General features: G+C 40.9%; 1 protein-coding gene across 10 annotated transcripts in view; it reads right to left on the bottom strand.

Annotated features, from left to right (window-relative positions):
• BTRC (beta-transducin repeat containing E3 ubiquitin protein ligase) overlaps nt 1-23,361 on the bottom strand; it is a 116,920-nt gene that overhangs the window by 14,752 nt on the left and 78,807 nt on the right. For all 10 annotated transcript variants that reach the window (XM_061372514.1, XM_061372517.1, XM_061372515.1 and 7 more), the window contains 2 exons: nt 8,766-8,997; nt 3,845-4,031 (listed from right to left, as the gene is read on the bottom strand). In XM_061372514.1, coding sequence (XP_061228498.1) covers nt 3,845-4,031; nt 8,766-8,997 — 419 coding nt within the window. The remainder of the gene's footprint in view (nt 1-3,844; nt 4,032-8,765; nt 8,998-23,361) is intronic.

Consider the following 23,361-nt stretch of genomic DNA (forward strand, 5'->3'; position numbering starts at 1 on the left):
ACGAAGGAAGCCAAGGAATCCTCATACTCACCATGCATTTACAGCTTTTGTCTGCATTAGCAGGAACAGTATCAGTTTTGGTACACGGACATTTTACTGCTTCTCTACTACATTTTGGTAAGCAACACTTCATCTGCAGTGCTTCCCTCATTTCAACACTGATTTGGAATACTCATATCCCAAGCTAGATTTTTGCTACCAAAAAAATCCTGTAAACGGCAATCACTACCTGCTGTGTAAAAAACTTTAATTCCTCATCCTGAAGTTAAGAAGCCACCAAACACGGTGTGGAAGCTAGTAAACCCCACCATGGGCGTACTAACTGCTGTTCTGCCTGGCAACATGCCTCACAAAATGGAGAGAGGCACAAATGCCTCTGAGTGTAATCCTGGCATCAGAGGCACAGAGTTTACACTGGGCCAGCTCTCCACTTCTCCCTCCCTTACTCCATTATGGCATAATTAATTGTTCAGTACTTCTTTGTGCATTTCTTTCTTGTCCTTTCCATACAGTAGACCTCAAAACTCATTGAGACACTGTACATTAGCTGCCCTGGTGTACTTGAACTGGGGAAATCACAACAATGAACCACATATTTTCTGTTATAATGCAGTTGCAAACTATAGGACTGAATAAATTAAAAAACAAATGCTCAAGAAAAGAACTTTTGATAATTCTTTACATAAAGTATCTTAAGTATGACTTGAGAGAATGGTGCTTTCCACTTTGGACAGAGTAGTCACCTGAGTCTTCAAACACAGTGATCAGCTGCCACACATATGGGGCCTAACACTAATTAGGTGGTTGCCTTTTTACTGTGATCCAGTCTGGAACTTATTGGTCCAGGGAGATAAAAAACGCTTTGGAGATATACAAAACACCCAAGATACATCCTGGAAGACTTGACTTGGTCTACAACAGTATGTATACAAGCTTATGTGCCTGGAAACCTGTCTACTGTTTTCAGCTTTACTAGCTAATCTAATACAAGGTCTTGTTGCCATCTATAAGCCCTGCCTTACAACCTGTAGAGTCATTTGTTTACAGTACAGCTAAAAGATTGCTTGGAATTTCCATGGCATCCCAGTGGCCATTGCACTATGGCTCTGGGATAAAAGGAACTATTGTTCGCAGGTTTTGATGACTGGCCAGTTCAATCAGGTATTCAGATGGACACAACCATGCCCAGATTTTGGACTTCTGTTGTATATTTCTCTAAATCTGTGTAACCCTTACTGCTCCCTGACAAGCTGTCAGTGAAGGGCACCATGCTGCAGAATTGGGTTTCTGTTGTAAGCCACAAGCTGCAAATACTGAAATCAGGCAGCCCGTGTGCAAAGTGAGAAGCTGTAAGCAAGTAAGACCAGTCATCTATCATTCTGAACTGTCCAGTTAGTCAGCTCCCAGTGCTATGCACAGTGTTAGCATTGATTACAAGCTATAAAGCTCTATGTGACAGAGATACAATTATACTGGATATTTCTTGTCTGCTTCTCTTGAACACCACACCATGCTTGGAGTTACATCTTTTAGAGCCTATCATAGGGTAATCTGAAAAACAGAGCACAGCTTGCTCCTGTTCTGTGAAAGCAACCTCCAGGACACAGTGTAAACCTGAAGAAGAGGAGCGGTAATAGGGCGTGACTGTCCTTTGAGATGAGAAGCAGAACTGTTCAACTGTCTTTTAGAAACATCATATGTCTGTACTAGTAGTTGTGATAATGTTATTTTTAAAATCTTGAGGGACCATGCAACTCAACTTTGACTTCTTAGCAGTTCTAGAACACACTGTCAATCAGACAACCAGGTGATAAGCAACATGTAATACCAATCAATCCAGAATACACCATATCAAATTGTGACCTGACCTAATCTCTTCTCACAGGCTATTCTCATGACTTAGCAAGAGAAGCATGATCTCTGGAGAAGCTCAAAGATGGACACACAAACGGCTGGAAAGCACGGTTTACTGAATGTGCGCTGTTAACAGAATGGCAACTGGGACCTTGCATGGAGTCTGTTCTAGACGTGTCATTACTGAACATCTTCATTAAAGACAAAGTATAGAAGAGGGAATGCATTTATTACCTGGCCAATGATATTAAAGCTGGGAGAAGCTACAAGCACTTTGGAGGACAAGATTGATTTCATAATGCTCCTGACAAAATGGAGATATACCAAACAATAAACAGAATCTAATTCAATGAGGACAAGTGCCAAGTTCACCACTGAGGAACAACATAAGCATGCAAGATGAGGAATAATGGCTAAGTAGAACTGCCACAGAAAGGGTAACTGATTTTATAACAGTATTATTTCACTGTTAAGAAATAAAAAGTACATGTTCCACTGGAAAGCATAAAATGGAATATTCTCCATAAGACAAGCAAAGCAATGCTTCTCACACCATCAAACTCTGGTGATACTTTGGCAGAAGACACCATCCACCAATGAGTAGAGTAACTGGGGAGGGTCTGAACTGAGAAAACCAAGAATGGCAAGAGGACGAGGCAACACAGGGTTACAGCTGGTCAGGGCATCCACAATCTAGGAAACATGATCATCTTCCAACATGGAAATGATTACTGCCAAAAGGAGAATGAGAAACTGCCCTGTTTGCATAGGCTAAATACAATATGCCAAACTGTAGCTAGGAATACAGCCTAGATTTACAGAAAACCTTTCTAACACCAAATTCAGTCAAACAGTGGAATTCCTTGCCCCAGTAAGGCTTGAGGAAACTCCATCAGTGAAGGTTCTTAAGAACAAGTTAGACAAATATCTGGGATGACTTAGGAGAAACCTGGCTCTGCCTCTGGGAAACAGGAGAAACTAAAGAACCTCTCAAGGTCCTCTTCAGACTTAGTGTGATCTCAACCTGGAGAGAACAAGGTACTAAAAGGAATGCAGAAGTTACCACTGCCATGCTTGTGTTCATTTTACACTCTTTATAAATGTTACACTATTGGAAGCAGATCAAAATAGTATTTATTTTTAAAGGACGTTTCATAATCCTGATTTACTTGCCTTTATTGCCTGAGACAAACAGTATAACAAAATTAACCATAAAAAAGGAGCCTTTTGTTTGCAACTCTGTATCTTTTTCTTTTTAATAGCAACCAAAATGCCTGAGCTGTCACTTTTATCTTGTTTATGAAATATTCATACCCAGCTTCCTTTCTGCCAACATCCTAGGGACACCCTTGGAAAAGAAAATTATGTATTAAAGGACGTACCCCTGAGAGGGAAAGTTCTAATGAAATGTTAACAGAGCAGCTTCAAACTTGAGTGAGACCCACATTGTAGTAAGGCTATTCCAGATGATTATTAACTAATCTATCTGCATTTCTAAAGTCCCCTATTCTCCATGGTACCTACCCTCAGCTTCCAGTTTGAAAATTAAACAGATATCTAATAGTGAAAATCTGCTGAGGAAAACAAACAGACCTATCAGGAAACAACTAATTCATAGCACATGCTGCACCACTGCCACCCCTAAAAAAGCTCTTCTGCTCTGAACTGCTGACCAGTTTACTGTTCCCCTGGGGTGTACACAGCATCTTAATTTGAACCAAATGACAGCTGGGTGTAAAAACCTCAGTCTGTATATCACACTTGTCACAGTGGGAGAAGAGCGTGATCAGGTGAGGAGAGTGAGGAAAAAGCCCCCACATTGCCTGCATAGAAATTATGATGACCTAACCCCCAAATTTTGATTTAAGTAACTGTCAGGTTTGGAACCAACATGATGTTTCAGGGTGCTAAATAACTTCAAACATGGTTTGAAACACAGCACCTACTGTCCTGAATGGGGGCAAAGGAGGAGAAGATGCAGTTTTCTCACCATCCTCTCCTCTCTGACAAGCCCCTCCACAGGGAGTCTGTCCGGACCATTCTCTCAATGAGCTTCTTCCACAGCATCCCATCCGACGTCACCCGGTACCACTCTTTGCACACCAGCTCAGCAGCACACAATGATTTGGCATCCAGGTATGACAGAATGTTCTCAGCAATGTGATCCAATCCCCGAGCTGGGGGAGAAAAAAAAAATAAAGAATAATATTATTTGCTGGGGAGACATGGAGTTTAAAACCACCCCCCTTGCTAGTACAAAGATACCCTCTCTTTCCATCTCCTCTTCTGCATGTGGAGCTGGACTAAATGCACACAAGAGCATTTGCAGCTAAGTTCAGGAGTGAACAGCGTTCTCCAACTTCCTTTGGATATAACATAACAAGTCATTAAAAATAATAAAGAATCCAAGAAGTCATTCCAATCTATTTCGATGGGTTTTAGCACTAGGGGGATATTCTATGGATGGCATTTCCAACTCAGCAACGCAGCCCCCAAAATCTCTCTATATTAGGACCATTTCTCATCTCACTGCTACAGCTGTTCTCATGTTGCAACGGCTCAAAAGCTGTTTTTGCTAAAGCAGTAGCTTTTAAACGTAATGAAGAAAAAAATATATATTCCCAATGTGTGCCCTGAAGGGTAGTGGTACCTTTAGACATGGGGGAGGGAGAGATATGCAGATGCACAGGGAAGTCGAGAGAGAAGGAGAGGCTGTGTAAGGAGAAAGTGAAGCAGGTTTATCAGATTCATTTGCTTTAGTTGGTGAAGGGAAAATATGCACCAAAATGGTATAATTTTCTGGTGTGAATTCCAGGACTGGCTTTGTTTCAACATGGCTGGAGTGAAACGTAAAGCAATTGCCTGGTTAGAACCAACCAGCCCAATGTAACGTCTGCGAAGCTGGGGGACAGGGAAAAAATATCCTATGTTTCTTAACTGGATGCATGGATCCAGTAAAAATGTGCTCTCATCCACTCAAATTTAATCACAAGCAAGACTTCAGGAAAATAAAATGGCTTTTAAATGAAATGTTGCATAAACACAGCTTCTCTTGGAGGCTGTGTAAGTCACGAGTGATACACGTCATCAAGAGATGACCTCACTTCACAGGTCAAATTTCAGAGGCTTTGTAAAAGCTGTAGCTTAGACCTCATCATCCCTCAGGCATAATGTCCAGACCAACCAAAAAGGAAGCATGGCAGATTGGCATTACATGCATCTTCCCTCTGATTCACATTTAGGACAGAGTTAAAGAAGTCTTTTCTTGTTTTCAAAACAACAGCCTCAAAGACCAGGCCCTGCTTGTGACATGGAAAGAAAAAGCAGCAAGTGCATTTTTACAGTCATATGGCCATACTTCTGCAAACCCAAATTGGGTGCAATCAGCTGATTCTGATTAGAGTTTATGAAACACAGAAGACTCAACCTTTGTTGATGGTAACTGAAAGATCTCAAAATCACCTTCCAGTGCATGAAAATGAGAAAATTCAGCATGCCCCCTCTTGCTCCTCTCAAACATCCTAAATCTATAATACACTTTGGGTTAGACATTCTGCCCAGCGTTTTATGCTTCCATTCATGAGGAGAAAAAGATGTGAACGATACCATGCACAACCACAGAGTGCAGAAAGAGGTCTGACATTTCTTATCTTTATAGATGCAAAATTAGATGTCAACCTGCAAAATAAAAGCATCAGCAGCCTTTATTACGCATTTAATCTGAAAAGATATATACAGCCACTACATAAAACTCTTTAAAAAAAGGAAAAGTCTTTGTAAATTTAGATTGGCTCTACAGTAATTCGTGGAAAGAGATACACAAAGTTTTTGTGAATGGTAACTGGAATTTGCAGGAATTCCACAATTCTGTAGGGCAGCCATGGATGTTGTATCCCCCCAGCTTCCCCACTCTGACACCTGCAGCCCTGAGCTCTCTCCACTGGGTGCAAATGGCATATTTGTTCCCCCGGTCTGTGTTGCTTCCAGTGGGCCCACAGACATTTATAGACACAACAGGGCACTTAAAAATGCCTGTGTGTGTAGTATGTGTACTGGTGGCTTTATGTCAGCAACATCACAGCAAGGAACTGTTTTATACAGGGACCAACCTGTGCTTTAGGAAGCAGGGCTACACTGCTGGAACTGTACACAGTATCTTCATCCATAAGTGTGCCTCTGACTCACCTGCCTTTCCTGGATCATCAGCAGTTGCTCTTTAGATTTTACTGCAATGAGGTGTGGCAACTACTTTCATGACCATAAATAATCCCTTGCCACTGATGCAAGACCCTTTGCAGAGAATGAAAACTAATGTTTTGGCCTCTCCTCCTCACATTTATAAATGGATAGGCAGAGCTACTTTGGCCTGGTTGCAAACTCAATTTTACTATTTTGTTTCTAAGGAAGAGCACAACTCACCGAGACACACATCTAACAAAGCACTGCTTCCTTAAAAAAGGGAAATCTCTGCCCACAGAAGTTTTTGCTAAATCAATGTGAAACACGATTAGCCCTTCAGTCCTCCATACCAACAAGGATGTTTCAGTTATTTCACACATGAAACCCCTATAAAAATGACTTTCCTCATAAAAAATGTTAAACAGCTTGGAAATGCTAACCAGAGACCTTATTTTTCATAAATGGAACAAAGTTTGTGAAGTCTGCAGTTAAGCTGTATTTTTCAAACCACCTTAATTCTGCTCAAAGTACTGAGAAGATAATCTGAGTCAATTTTATTTTGTATTAGTAAAATGTGCTCGTGATCGAAAACTACCTTTAATTCTGGTCATTCTTTGGGACAGTGCTAGGAGGACAGAGATAAGATGCCTCATGATTTTGAAGTAGCTTTATTGTTTTATTCACTCAAGGGGGAGAGCAGGAAAGAGAATGAAGGAATAAAAATGAAACCAGAATACTGAACACTTGAGAATTTCAGAAAGCTGAAAAAAAATACTTAAAGAGTCTAGGTTTTTTTTATTATGTCACTTCATTTAAAATTTTAGGTTCATCACTCTTTCTTAGGCCATTTCTTACCTTTCCCTTTCCCATTCCCCTCATTAGAAACCAGCTTGTACTCAGGACATCCTGCGCAGACTGCAGAGTCTGCATCAGTGTAATTCCTTCCCATTAATTTTCTCCCTTAGAGCTATATTCACTAGGACATTAGCACTTTCAAATATGCAAATTGATGCACATACATTATTTAAGCACACAGTTCCCACAGCTATTCAAATACTCACATATTAGCTGCCTGATTCCTGTCTGTTCTGCATTCTGAGATAGTAAAATTAGCTGCTTCCTGGGTAAGTGTGAACACACTACTAACAAATACAGTATGGCTACAAATACAGAAATTTTGAATGCCTCTGAAAATATTTACCTTTGCCTATGTTTTTCAGAACAAGGCCTGTAGGATGAAATTAAGCAAGCACAAATTAATGTGTTGGCTTGTTTTGATGGAGTTTTGTGAAGAAAGACCTGGAAAAACTGTGCATGTAACTATATGCATGCTTGCACTTTAAAAGTGGGGAAATCACTGCACTTTCAAAATACTCTCTATTTTTCTGAAACAGAACAACTCCACAAGTTATAATGCTGCTCTAAGTACATAAGATTATTGCCATTGGACTACTAAAAACTAACATAAAGCAGGTACTTAGCATAACTAAGATTTTTTTTAATGCCAGAACAGCCATTTGATTACTGGGCACAATGAGCTTAAAAACCCAGTGAGTCTATGTATTTAACCTCACAGCAAAACTCCTGCGGTGCCTTTATGCTTTGTATCAATTCACAGCTAAACATGCTTTTTTCCGTCCTTTAACCCTAGGACTTACTGTTGAAAAATCCCTTCTTGAAGAATGATCAAATAACTGGACTGAACAGATTGTTGAAATTAAGCAGTTTTCCAAATGTATTCACAGAACAAGCTTTTGGCAAGAAACTCCTCCTCAGCTAGCTACTAAGGGAACCTATAGCACTTTTTGCGCAGGTCCAATTCAAACTAATGCTGACCTATTAATTACCCATCTAACAGAGGTACAATATAATGGTCTGGGGAAAAAAAAAGACCAAAGAATAAGGAACTTCTGTCTGGTTCTGAAACTTATTGCTTTATGCATTTTATCTCCCACTGTCCCAATCTTCCCAGCTATCAGACACAGCCAATACAAATCTACACATACACTACTTTATGTTTGCATTCTGTGAGATACACCCAATGCCACACCTGCGAACAGGTGGGATACTGTTCTTAAAGGAAAGCACTACAAAAGTACAAAAAATAGAACATTTCCACCTTTTAATCTTATGCCTTCCATTCTCTATTAGCAATAAACACACAATCAAAGTGATGGCTTCAAGAAGGTATTCTACTATTAAAGAGAGACAAAAATCTAAGTAACAAAGGGGAAAACCTCAGCTAAGAAAGAGTGGCAGTTTTAATTTTAAACAAATGTCGTTATTTGTGCACTGTTGTCAGCATGAGTACAACTACCTGCCCTGCGGCTTCAATGACTATCCTTAAAATAAATGTATGACCTATCATTTACTCCCAGCCAAACCATGGTGGTGTTAGATCACACCTTTTAAGATGGTAGGGATACAAAATATTATTACATTTCATACTGGTACAGAGCTTTTCATTCAAAAGCTACCTCCTATTTTCCCTGGCAGTGTTCAAGGCCAGGCTGGACGAGGCCTTGGGTGATATGGTTTAGAGCAAGGTGTCCCTGCCCATGGCAGGGGGGTTGGAACTTGATGACCTTAAGGTCCCTTCCAACCCTAACTATTCTATGATTCTATTTTTGCAAACTGACCCTAAACAGACCTCTTCAGCAGGGTAGGCCAGAATGGACCAGTTCTGTGAAAGAGAAGATGGAGGAGCAAGCTCCCTCTGCCTGCAGAAATACCTGGCAGTGCAGTGATGAAGTCCCGCTGTAGCATGGGTTTGAGGTATGAGTTTATATGTCCATGCTGGTAGTGACACATCTGGGAGATGAGGTGCTCCACAAACTCCACTTGGTCAGACTCGGACCACTGTTCAAAATACTTGACGCAGAGTTCCTTCTCCTTCTCATAGCTTGCAGACAGTTTTCTTTGCTTGGGCACGATCATACTGGAAGTGCCATTGGCAAGTTTTGTCTGTAAACAGGAAGGAGAGAAACAACCCAAATCACACATATGAAAAGCAGCTCAAGTGGTTTTCTAATTTCTTAGGGAGAAGAAAATAGAAAGAAAAAAGCACTCTGATACATGAAGTTGGCTAAGACCACATATCCCATTTGGTGCTGTCAGTCGAAGTGCAGCTAGTATGAGCTGTAGCCGTGCAGGACGATGCACAGGCTGCACTCAAGGGACTCTGGTTAGAGGGGAAACCTTGAGTGGCAATTTAACATAAACACAATTTTATTTACATTGTGCAGACAGTAAAATGCATTTGGATTTCTAATCTACAATTACCAGTTACTTCAATGCACCAAGACTGTGTTTGTATTCTTTTTTTTCTAAAGAACAGAATGCTGCTAAAATTCATAGGGAATGCATGAAATGGGTGAGAAAAAAAAAGTATTTCTTTTGAGTATAAAATTATACCTTCAGAGCAAAGCCAGCTAAACCCCACCCTGGTATTTGGTACATACTTCTTTCACAGAACAGAAGATTTTCAACTTTCTGAGCACTGTTAATACCTTGTCAGAAGGACTCAGCTCAAAGAAGATTTTCAGGGAGAAAACAAAACACTGACATTTCAATTTACCACTCAATAGCAAGATATAATTTCTGCTTTCTAAACAATTTAACTGGCAGAAAAGTGCACATTTTGCATTGCAAGGGTATCCTTTGTCCAAGTAAGATTAACTGTTTGCTGGGAAATCACTTTTCCTCGTACTCTTCAAATAGTTTGTATTAAATGCTGAAAACGTGTGATTTTGTCTCTTTCATTGCAGTGGTTTAACAGCAGACAGCACTATCGTAACAGTCAATATTATTACATGGGTTTTATTTACAAAATACACTTAGAGGTTCTCTATTAATTATCAAATAATTAAAATCGAATTACAGATATTAGAATGTACAAAACATATCTGTTCTACGATGGTAATTCCAGTCATAAACCTCGCCAGAAGATTTCCAGTAACTTTTAGGGAAAAAACAAGTACCTAAATGTCTCTGCAAGTCTATCTAATGACGTAGAAAGAATGCATGGATTAACTGATTTTACAGAAAAGAAAAAACAACAAAAATCCTGTTTTTCAGCAAGTGCCAAAACAGCAGGTTATTTAGAGACCACAAAATCTAGTTACCAAAACTGTGGTTGGAATGCAGGAATTTCTCATTTCTCAGGAATAAATAATTCCTACATTTGAATACCCCACACAACCCCGACAGCAATCCTTGGTCTGGAATGCCAAAAAGCTCATAATTTGAAAATCTACTCAACTAATCACAATGCACATTTCATTTTCTAGAGAAAATCCAACTAAACACTCTTTTCAGCATTTTCAGAGGCTGGAAATTTTCCTCTGGTAAAAAGGGCAACAATTAGCTGCAATTTTTAACAAGCAGTTTCTTCTATTTCGGAATTACGGTTTTACTAAAGTTTCTTTGAAAACATAGAACACGGAGATCACACCATCACTGCTCAATTCTGTAGCTCAATGTTTTCAACTTTACTTTTATCCCCACTCCTCCCTGTGAATTTCTGTGTGCGTTCAGTAAGATCATGCAAGTCAAGGGTTATGACTGAGCTACACTTTCCTCTAATCATCACATGGACAGCACTGACTGCAAGTCACAGAGACACTACTGGGTAGTGGGAAAGAAAGGCTCTCTTGGGCCAACGAGGGACTTCAGCATGAAGCCCTATGTGTGAAAGGCTGAACTTTTCCTAGCAAAGTCCATAGTAGGCAACAGCCTGGCAAAAAATGATTACCAATGGACTACACTTAACATTGGTCATAAGGGATTCCGGTCATTTTGCTGCAGCTAAGCTGCCTGCAAACCAGACAACCCTGTAAAAATGCTGGATTAAGACAGTGGAGAAACGGAGTATACAAGCTTGATCTCATTTCATTTCTCATTTTGCTTGCTGTGCATCTCAGAACAGGCTGTCATTACAAAGCATTTTTTGAAAACCTATACCTCTGCCTTTTAATTTGAGAGACTGTAAAGCCTGACCGATAATGGTGAGCTGGAGTGGAGCTGACAGCTGACATGCAAAGACCACAAAAGGGACAACTCCCTTCAAACACTGGCACCACGCTTTGGCCTTTCCTTGCCTCCTGAGCACCCCTCTCCCAGCAGCCTTCAGCTCCCCAGTTTCCTCAAAAATATCACTTTGGGGTATCAAACAGAAGTTGCAGTATCTGCAAAAACAAGTAATGGCTTATGTGTGTACTTAGATGGGACAAAATCCATTCTGCCTGGATCGCAACTAAATACAGGTCTCTTGGGCAGGAATAAAGAATAAATTGAAGAGTCCATTGACCAGCACTTGTCACAGCTTTTGAAGTCAAACTCCAGGTTTATTTAGTGGCTCTGCTAAGAAAAGCACTATATGTGTTATAGCATTTATGTTCAAATTAGTGGACAGGGGAACTTTTAGGTTAATGCACACAATTCATCCACATTCTGACAATGTCAACTTGAGACCCCGTTTGCACCCTTGCCTGCTCTGGTTTCCTATTAAAAGGAGCAAGGACAAGCCCAGAGGTAGCCACGGTGTGCCCCGCAGGTCCTGTGGTCAGGTCTTGTGGTCTACGCAGGCAGGGAACTAGGACAGGGCAAGCTGCGAACACACCAGCTCTGTGGAGCACAGACAGATGAACTCACAGGGCTCCCAAATCACTCCATCGCCATATGTGCTCACATGCCCCTGAAGACCACCTGCTGCTACAGTTTAGAACAGAATTCCAGAATTTCAGTTTGGCAATTCCTGAAAATCCACTGGGGGTTCAGTGAAAAAGGCCCGTTATTAAAAAAGCAACAACAAAACAACAACATCAAGCATCTGTATTATTAAAGCGTTGGGGGGAGGGTGGTTACTATCAGTAAGAGAATCAATTTGGCTTCCTGATGACTCAACCGTTCTGATCAACTGCCTCAAGTTCACAACGAACGACCTCAGAACAATAACAGCAACTATTTCCTGGAACACATCATTGGCTGTGGCCTCTTCCCTCTCCTAGTACAATAACAAGGGCTCGCTTCAAAACGAAAGAACTGTCCCACATGCTTCCAAAATCCACACAGAATAAGCATTAGCTGTCCATCACCTGGGAGGAAGTCTGGGTATAACAGACCAAATGAGCAACTCAGAACTCTGATTCCCTTTTCACAGACCTCTGTGAGGCTTTGTGGTGTCCCAGCTGGCTCTAGGCAAAACTGCAAGAACAGTAGAGGTGTCCTCCTGCCACAGTGTGCCAGAGCTAGTACACTGTGCCAGGAAACCCAGGGGATTGAGTGCCTCAGGTTGGTACTAGCTCAGGGATCTAACGTTCTATGCTCCATTGCAGCCCATAATTACAAGACCATTTCTCCAAATGGCTACATTTAACACAAAGCACATTTGTATGCCCAGTGAAGTAGAAGAGGACTAATATACGAGAGGACTTTAATCTAAATAATGGCTTGGAACTATAGGATGGTGCGATATTTCAACACAGATAAATAAAGCCTGGATAAATCTACTGTTCTGCATATAAAACAAAACAGCCACAGTATATCACAGCTGTAACCCATATATGACAACCAAGGTTACTTTTGTTGTTGTTCAGTACAGGGGACCAAGCAGCCCCCTAAAGCACAGGAAAAAAAACCCCAAACATAAGCACAGTTCTCTGATTCTAGCACAGGTATAGTATTTCCTCACCCATATGAGCAGTCACAACTATTATATATTCTTAAAAATCAATACCAGGTCCTCTAATCATCGGAGAGGACTTTGTTAAGGCACTTTACACAGGGTGGATGAATTTGCATCATATGTTTCTTATGGCTAAGAAGACATCTCCCAAAGTCAAAGAGAAGCTGTGTTCTAGAACAGAGGGTGGCTTAAATGATCTCAGCAAGGCTTGGGACCTTCTGAACCTTCAAGACATCTTCATGCTGGAGCTCTGAAAAGACTGAGAGCTTAGACCACCACTGCAAATTTCTGTTTCTCTCTGTACAAGAAGAAGGGACTTCCCTTTGATGTTCCAGTACCCACAGGTCATAGTGGGCTTCTCCCCTCCTTTCTGGACTCACTGGGACTATAGACTCTGACACAGAGAAATGGCTTCTATTGCTTATCTGCAGCGACAGCATTTCACCTCCAGCTTGTATCACCAGTCGTGGTTAAGACTGATCTAGACAGAGCCACCTTAACAGCAATTTTGGATGGGTCTTAGTGAAGGGGAGGAAAAAAGAGGACATAATGTTTAATTATAAGAAATGATTGAAATAGGCACAGACATACCCCGGGTGCCTCTGCACTGCAGCAAGCTCTAAACTTGTTATCGTTAATGGTTTAAATTTCACTGTGCTAATCATTTCAGGACACAAGCCTTTCTTGATAATCTAATGAATTATTCCAACATCCTTCAGCAAAAAAAATCCTCCATGACAGCACTAATTACAAGACGTTTTCCCAGTGCTTATGTAAAATATGACAGAGCAGCAGCTTAGGGAATTGCAGAAAACTGCTTCTAATTTCCACTGAGAAACTGACAAACACCTCTCTTTCATCTCTCCCAGCTCTCAAGTAAGATTTAACTTTCTCATTTAGTTAATTACCGAGTGAGGATCATCATTTTCCCGGATCGGAGCGGCACAGAGCCTTTATCGTGTTAACTTGTGAACTTGATCGATGGCTGCTGCTAAAACTTAATAACTTCACCCCCTGGCAAATTGTAAGATAAATATAATAGGAGAAACTCTGACAGTAAAAACCTGCCAGAAATGAGCGCTGTGTTTATGTTTCTTTGCAGGCAGCAAAAAAAAAACAACCGACAGCTTATTACTGGGTGCGTGTTACTTATATTTAAAAGACTCCAGGCAGTTAACTTTCTGCGTACTGTTCAAACTTTACTCACAAGATAAAAGACACTGGGGAAAAAAACGCCAAGCAATGGGATGACAAAGAAAAGAACCATGGAGGTGTATGTCCAGAGTGTGTGTGTGTGAGATGGGAACTTCACAATGAAAGCAAAGACACACTTGACTCTGTATCCTGCATATTCGTCAAGATTAACCACATTAAAAATACCCACAACAATGAGTGCAGAAATGAAACTAGTTTCAGCAGTGGCATGAAGTCAGGAATTTTGGAGCATGCTAGCAGCTGTGTGGGAAAAGCAGAAGGATTAAAAAGTACCAGCATGGTAGCAAGATGATTCGGTTCATTCGGTTTGATGTCTGTAAAGCTCATCTTAGCCAGAGAACCTCAGCACAGTTGGCTTTTCCAAAGCTACTTGTGTGGCCATGAAACCTCTTGCTATTCTCCATGAAGAAGTACCACTCAATACCACTCTAATGCAGCAATGGAACAAAGATGGTGAAACGCAGCTGAAAACATGTGCCAGACCCCCCATGCTAAAGGGCAGAGATAGTTATTTCAGAATTCTGCTAAAAGGGTGTTGTCTGCTAAAAGAGTATTGTTTGCATGGCCTAAAGGCAGTAACAGCATAATGAAGAGGATCCAGGTTCAGTTTCTATGGCTGGCTTCTTTTTTAGGCTTGTAATTACCAAATGCTGCAAAACTGATTCCCAGATTGCTGAGGCTAAGCAAAGAGGAAAGAAGTCCTTTGCATCTCTTTACTGGCAGCTTCCTATTAAAGAGCTCCTTTGCTTTGAGTTTGAGAGGGTGGTGAAGGGGTGCCTCACCATAAAGAGCACAGTTTCATGAGTCATCATAGCAACTGAAAGACAGGAGTAGGGTAACCAGCTCCTCATTTTTCTCCTTTGCAGGATGAACCTGCTTTTCTAGTGTTTGACTTGACAGCAAGGCTACAATGCTAGGTCATTAAACAACTCACTCGATTTATTTTAAAAGCTCAGTTTAGAATCTACCCATTTCTTTCTGCCTCCATCGCACATAACAGTCTCTGTGAGGTTAACCATGGGTTTAGCACATATATGGACTTACTTGCTCAGTACTGAATTAGTTTCCACGCTGCAAAGCTCACTGAAACATTCTGAAAAACGAACATAACCCAGAAGTGGATGATCATCAATCACATCTGAGAGTCAAACAGAAAGCACCACGAAAGAAACCACAGCATCTTTACTAGTTATTTTCAAGAGAAAAATCCAAAAGACACTCACACACTGAAATTAACAGGCCCCTGGATACCCAAGGAACTAGCAGTTTTGCCTGTCTGGGGCTTTTAACTCCTTGTCCACATCTGGTTTCTAATCACACTGCAGAAACATTTTTATAAGAAAGGATACATCTAAATGAAAGATCACTGGAATTATGCTGGACACTTTCTGAAATCCTGGGGGATCAATAGTTTTCAGAGGTACCATCTAAGAACCTACTGATATGGTGTCAGCCTGGGGGGCACCTGGCTTAAGGGTATTAACTCAGACACAAAAAAGAGAAGGCTGTTTTGGTTGAGGGCCAGAGGAAGCTTCATGCACCAGAGAAGTAACATGCTGAGTGTCTCCAGAGACCGGGGAGGCAAGACTGAGCCATGGGCACTTGCACACTGGCTATACAAAGCACAGCAATAATACCTTGCTGGAGAAGTTGCTCCCCTCCCACACTGCTACACCGTAAACAGCAACAGGGAGAGGAGATTAAAAAACTATTCTTTTAAGCTAATACTTAATGTTTCAGGCAGACCAATAAAGTTTAATTGTCTGGAATCTCGTGGCTCTTACTGTAAACTTTCCTTTGATGTAGGTCTCCCACCTTGATTTTAAGCGTTAGCAAAATCCTCCAAAATAAAATTTCTCTGATGCCAGCAATGGATGTGAACTGGGAGTCCCTCTCCTCCTCCTCCCTTATCTCCAAGTTGTCTTTGCAAATAACAAGCACTGATGGGAAATCTGCTTGCATCAGCACAGCACTGGCATATGTTACTTTTCCAAACTACGATCCCTGACCAAATGCCTATCTAGACATATGGGAGGGGAGGGCAGACACCATCACTCTTGAAGAGCTGGATTTCACAGCACACCTTTTATTAGTTGTAAAGTGATTGTACACAAATTTCAAAGCAGATCCTCCAGTAACAACAAATCACTTCCAGTGGAAGTCACCAAAGGACATGCTTTCTTCTTCAGCATGGCTACCAGAACCACAGTTGAACTGCTGGGACCATTACATGTTATTACTGTTAATGGAGGGAAGGAATATGCACATTATCACTTGGAGAACCAGTCTACTAAAGTCATCGGATAATGGCCAGTAGCAGCAAAGGGCTCATTTATGGTAGGGAAAGGCACAAGCTACGCTCTAAGCAGCAGTTTCATAGTTTTCTGGAACAGTTTAAAACACCCAAGCATGATCTACTGCCTGAGTCAAGTTACTTTTCATGGGTGTTATTATTTTCGTTTTGCTCTAAGTACTCCCTTAACTCAGAGAGAAGAGCAGCCAGGAACAGGTAGATGGGCTCAAGTGATTCAGTGAAGTTAACAGTGAAGACTACACCACCAGGAACAACAAACAAATAGAGGGGGAGAATGGCCCAAAAGACTTGTTATCTGCCCTCAGTAACACTGCTGAGATTTTGAGAACACTGTGGTTCTGTCTATGCAAAGTTTTATCATCAAGAAACATGAACTCTCCAAGATAGTTTACTCAGTATTATTTCCCATGAGTTTCTTCCTTGAAGACTCATACTGCAACCAACAACAAAGAGGGCACAAGAGCAGCAAACTACCTGGCCAAGGCGAAGTGAGCAATTCAGGACTGGAAGTCATGGATGTAATATGCTGGATATCACGTATCATTTCCCAGCTACAGGAGTATTGCATATTTCCAAGTGTATGGGCGAGACGCAACAAACCAAAAAGCTGCAGCCTTCTGAAGAACTGCAAGATTCACATATGTGGCTTGTTCCCACTGCAAACACGCTCATCTGCCAGCAAAGCCGGCTACACGAGCACTCCCTAACCTACTTCAGTCAAAATAAGCTTGTTAGCAAAGACCTGCTATTTAAACTGTCTACGCTAAAACACCTCATCTTAACTGAAAGCAGGTTTGCAGTTTTGCTGACAGATCCTGGAGGGCAGCAACCTGCAGCAGCCAGACAAAGGCTGAGTGGTATTCTTTTCCACAGTATAGCTAGATCTAGAAGAGGACATCTCATCAGTTCACACTGGCTGTTAGCAGCCACCACAGAGGCAGCTCTAAGAGGAAAAGTCCATGAAATACTCTAGCACAGTGCCAGGTCAAAGTTAGTAAGCACGCTGCAGCCAAAATCTTGACCGATTTTCCCTTGTAGCTTACTATAACCCCTACAAGATCATTCCATAGCTCTCACTCATTAAGAAACATTGTCTTCTCACAATGAATTGTCCTGGAACCTTGCAGTTGAACATTACGTTGCTGGCAAACTGGAATGATTCCCATGGATGACCACTAAGATTTCTAGGGAAGCTGGATGTATTTGGCCTGGAGAAGACTGGAGCTATCCACCAGCCCTTCGCTACCTAAAGGGAGGTTACAGAGAAGAGTGAGACAGAAGTGTGTAATGACAGGAAGATGGGAAACAAGCACAAGCTATAGCAAGCAAAATCCTAGACATTAAGAGGAAGATTTTCAAAATATAAGTGGATGAGATACCAAGCAAACTGAGCTGGTTGTGAAGGTAATCCTCCTCTGAATAGGCAAGTTGGATTGAAGAGCTCCAGAGGTCCACCCTAACTTAAAGTTTTCTATGTCTTTATATTTAAGATTGTGTTGGTCCACTCTTTCATTTGTACCTGGCAAGAAATTCAGGACCTGAGGAGCAGACTCCAAAATACAATCCAAGGACATTCTCTAATGAATTCTGTATCTTCAGAAATTTCATTAGGTCAGGTTAGGCCAAACGGTGCTGCTAGGTGAAAGTACATAACAGAAGAAAGGTGAGAAATAGCACCCTCCGCAACAAGTGACCAGCTCTGACCGTAACAGAGCTTCAGGAAGACATATTCAGTTTCACAGCTGAGCAGATTTTGTCCCTATCAGTTGATACTCAAATTGCACAATTCAGAAGCCCAAGTCACAGACCATCACACCAGTGATTCCTCCTTGGCTCAGTGCTTAGCTGCCAATAACCTTTCCTTTGTTTTGAGGAAAAATCACCTCAAACTAAAGGAGGGAACCTTCTAGTACCCCACTCCCTATAGCAGATTCAAAGTGGAACTGTTTTAGTATAATGTCTAAGCAATATAAAAACCCCAGGAAATCATGGCAGAACAGGACTGCCAGCTTCACTTGGTTCTTCAACATATTGTATTTTTCGCTTAACGGTCTATCATTCAAAGGTATGATTCTACTCTTCCATTTAATAAGATTAATAAACAATGAAAATAGTGTCAATTTACTTGCATTTCTCTTTCTACAAACACAGGCTAACTTCTTTTCATCCCACTTCTCAGAGTTACTTTCCTGTCATTATCAAGAATGTAATTGGTATGAAGCATATCATGTGAGAAGTTTTCCATCCTCATGCACTGATGCATCCTATTGTAAATTTATCTAACAATCACTAACCTTTTATTTAACTTCTACTGTAAAAGCTGGCTAAACATCTAAGAACCAATTGCATGCAGCTTCTCCTTCCAACAGTTTTAGATATATATATTCTCTTTTAAATATCATTAGGTCTTCTATTGTGAGAATTGTCCTCCTTTGTGAAAGGAATGGAATATTAGACTTTACCACTGCATGCTATTTGTGGAACACCTCTGTGACACCTCTGACTCATTTCCTGTATTTCCAGTCAGCCCACAATAGCCTATATTAAGTCTAGTATTAGTATACCCATCTTCTCTTCTAGGAAGAGCAATTTGGGATCATGCCTGGAAAAAAAACATATGCACCTTTCTGATACAAAATAAAATTAAACATCAAGAGAATTCAACGTTTCCTACCACAGACCAAACTATCATATGCACCATTCATAGCCTGTTCCTTTGATTGAGGGGTTAGAGCTCCCTCTAGCACTCTTGAAACAGAAGAGCTAGAGATACCAAGCTGTGACTATCTGGCTTTATCCAAAGCAGTCTTGGGTAAGGCTGTCCATCATTTTGATTTGATTTCCTTTTTGCTGCAATATGAACAATTAAGAACACATCCACTTGTTTATCTGAAATTCAGGAGAAAGAAGCGTCAGGAGAAATTCCCTCTAAAACTGAGGAAAAATGCTCAGATTGCTATCATTAACTGACCTCTACTTTAAAATGTAATTTAGAGCCAGCTGAGTCACGTGCACAGTGTGAAATGTAGCAAGAAATTAAAGGAAAAAGGTTTTGAAAATTTTCAATTTTTACAGCATAAAAAAAACAACCCCAAAGTGTTGCTACCTCACCCTCCCTTGCAGCTGACAAACATCCCAATGAGCCGCCAGGTCACCTGCAGTTGTGGATTACGTGTTTCTATTTCAGCATTAAATATTGAGTAACGCTGCTTAAGTAAAACTCAAAAGGTGTAACTCTGCTGAGTTCTGCACAACACTGAAGGCAAAGAAACATCGCATGACAGAGGGAGTGTCAGCTCTTTTCAATGGTATGTTATTACTTATTAATTCTTGATAAACTGAAAGTACAGGCAACTCACTCCATTTCACAAGTCTATCAGTTAAATAGATGTATCCTAACTCTTCACACAGAGACAAAGCACAGCTTAATGAATGTCTTCACAGGTCTCTGAAGGAAAGGTGCTTGGTGAGGGCAGTGACACTACGAGTGCGAACTTCCTCTCAAACACCAGCACAAAATGAATTTGTCACTTAAAGCTAAACAGAACAGACCTGTTAGAAAAGGCACGGCCTCAACTTCATCAATTAAAAAATGCAGCTGTACTAATCCTTTCAGCAGCCTTCAAAAGCAAAATCAAAAGTCGAGTGTGCTCAGACAAAGCTCACCCTGCGTATTCCCAAACTAAGGCATCACATCAGGTACCGCTCTGAAAATCAATATAAATGTGGAAACAACTCCTACACCCCTGAAGGCAAGTGCCCCAAGGAGGGTGCGCTTCAGTTCCTTCACTCATCACAGCAATTTCAATATGCAACCACCAGGGGACTTCTGAACATTGCTTGGGTTTAGAAGTTTGCAATTTTAATATTAGTATGTGTCAGAGAGGAGGAAATACAATAGGATGCGTTAGGCTATCGGCAGCTATGTTTTCACGTCTCTGACAAGTCCAGGAAGAAAAACTAGAAGTAACTAGACCCGAGCAGACGACAGAAGCACCTGACCAAACCGTCCCGGCATCGCTCGCTGGTGCCCCTCAGTCAACAGCTGTCCTTGCCATTCCAGGCCGAACTCTGTACACAGTCCTGCGGCTGCATTCAAATCCCAACACACAGACCTTCCCTCCCACAGTACACATGGCATCCAAGGCTGTTCCTTTTATCCCTTAAGGGGGCTTGGAGAAAAGTGCTGGCAATGACTTCTCTCTCCCCACACCTCTCACATGTGGCAGGAGAGGATTACAGTCCAGTATCTGACCTGACCAGTGGGAATGAAAGGACATGTGATGTGAAAGCAAGACCTCTGCAGCTGCAGATCTGTTAGCAATGCTGGCAGACCCTTAGGCTGACCCCACAGTCCACCTATTCATCCCTGCACCTCCACATAGTTGTGGCTTGGATCCAAGTCAGAGACAGGTAAGAGAGAGGTTGAGCTGACCAAACTGCAGTAAAACACTGCATCAGCAGCACTTCCCTACACACGCATGACCAAGTACTGAAACTTTCGAGATCTCTGATCACTTCTGTATATTAAAAGCAATATATCTCCCATCTTCATTTAGGAAACAGTTTGCAGCCGTCGTTTTTGTGCCTTTGTTACTTCCAGACTGAGTAACTTGGTGCTATCTTAGGAGATAAAGGGAGGCAGCGGATAGTGCCAAATGTAGCCCTTTTCATGCAAACCTATTACCTACTCAAAGTGTTGGCTTCATTTGTGGGTGCAGTGGGAGACACTGAACTGTAAAGTAGACATTCTGTGTATGCAAAACTTGGAAGAAGCAGGTACCAAGCAGTGGTACTAACCAGAACTAATAAATCCCATACTGACCCTGCGCTGAGCCAAAGGTTGAACCTTCTGAGGTCTCTTTTAACCTCAAGCGACTCTGCGTTTCTAACGTCATAGTTAAAGCTCATCTATGCTTACCAGGTGTTTGGAGAGAAAAGCAATTTAGATTTTGACTGAAGCCAAGTTACAGTTGTCTGATGCTGATGTATTTCATTTACCATAAGCAAAACCTGGTTGGTTTTTGGGTTTGTTTTTTGTTTGTTTTTTAAAGCTAATGAATAGATAATTGTTTTTTAAAAGACTTTCCAACTTTGGGCTTCACAAGCTTTTGCTATCACATCATTCACCCTTTGTAGAAACCAAACAGCAGGTTCTTCAAGAGTACTACAGATACACCTGCTATCTGACTTCGCATGCAGTATTCAAGAGACCTTTTTGGACATCAAACTTGACTTTCAATTCCATCCCTCCAACTATCTGTATTTTTTCTAAGCCCTGTTTATTTTGTTACAATGCCTGTGTTCTCCAAGAACTACAGTTGATTCTCTCCACAAATGATTAAATTCCAAACTTATCGTCACTTATGACCTAAACCAGTTTTAAAACTCACATCTCATAGAACACATTAATTGACTGTGATGCCTGATCATCTGCAACCTTCTAAATCAAATCTCAAAATACTCCCATCACCCACCTCAGAACTGCCCAGGATTACAAATTATGATGCGGGACAGGGCTGGCAGATCTAAATTAACACGCAGGTGAACAACCTGATTCTACTCTGTAGGTCACACAATTCTGTAAAATCCAGTGACTTGAAAGAAAACAACACATGAATGTAATTGGCGTTAATTAAGCAACATTTTTATTACCTACAATCAAAGACTTATAAGGAAGGTCTATTTGTCAGAAAGAGGGCTTTCTTTGTTGAGAGAGTAGAAGTCTTACTTAATTAACAAAGTAATTTTTTGTAGTATAGCTGTTAAGTATTTTTCACTTTTATTTTCTTCTAAATGACAGTCTAAGCACAAAAGCTATTGCTTAAACTGGCAGAAGTGTGGTCAGAAAAAACAACACTGGAATGTTTTACTCATTGTGTATTTTAACTGAATTCTCAGTTTGTGGTCACTGTTACAAGGGTTTCATTTTGCATTGAGAAACAACAAGAGGATCTCAGACCTTATGGCTATGAGAAGACAGTTAAATCTGAACTTGCACACACAATTAGGACAGAACTATCATCTCTCAAAATTCAGGGCATCATGAAGGCATGTTTGCCTGTTAGACACAGGACCCAAACAACCTGGCTACATACAGCGCCCTTTTCATTCCCTAAATTACTCTATGAGCTGAGCAGGTAAGGACTACTTAGCCTGTCTGCTATGGTAAAATAAGTAATTGCAGCTACCTTGAAAACTATTTTCAGGTCTGTGAGAGGAACCACCCAGTTGTTCATTTTTAATTTTCCTCAACAATAAGTGCCAGCAATGTACACAGTGACTATGGCTGTCTGTCTCCAAGCTGCAGCCTCAACTAAGCTGCCAGTCACATGCAACAAGGGACTGCCTATCTTGTTGAAGTTATCTTAGATGTGAGCTTCCACAGGCAGACTAATTCAGATCTGTTTTTGCAAATTACAGATTGTGTCAAATATACATGAAGGCGAGCATGGAACAGTTTTCTTTACTGCACAACATGAGTTATTTCCCATTCCAGGATCCCTCCAAGAAAACTCTTAAATTCTAAAACCTGCCAATTAGTGGCAGTGACTACTGGTAAAACCTAATCCAGTCAAGCAGTAGTATTTGCTGAGTACTGCAAAGGGCAGGACAATGTTCCAAGAGAACAAAGGGACCAAGATCCCTGAAAAAAACAAGGAGCGTGCAGTCAAGATTCCTTTTTCTTTCACAAGAAATGCAGGTTGGGTCATTGCCTTAATATGACAGTTAAACCATAAGCTTCACATCAACCAGAAGAATCAGATTGTTACATGTACTATTAATAGCTGCAGCACAGTTTAGGGCAATCATGTGACAATTTCTGTGTAGGAAAGAGCAATCAGAAAAGGAAATATAAATAAATTCCTCCTAGAAAACAAATTCCTTGACTACAAATGCTCAAACATGTTCACTGTTTCTCTTCCCTCGTTTCTTAAATTAAGCCACTTTGCAAGGGCCATTCACTTTATCCTAATAAAATAAAGAGGATAAGACTGCTCTCTAAAAATATATAGGGATAAACACCAAAAAGGGACGAGGAACTATTTAAGCAAAAGGAAATAAGACTGCTCTCTAAAAATATATAGGGATAAACACCAAAAAGGGACGAGGA

This window comes from Neopsephotus bourkii, unplaced genomic scaffold (assembly GCF_033783945.1).
Source record: "Neopsephotus bourkii isolate Nb327-2 ecotype Australia unplaced genomic scaffold, CSIRO-AGI_Nbou_v1 NB_1615, whole genome shotgun sequence".
Taxonomy (NCBI): domain Eukaryota; kingdom Metazoa; phylum Chordata; class Aves; order Psittaciformes; family Psittacidae; genus Neopsephotus; species Neopsephotus bourkii.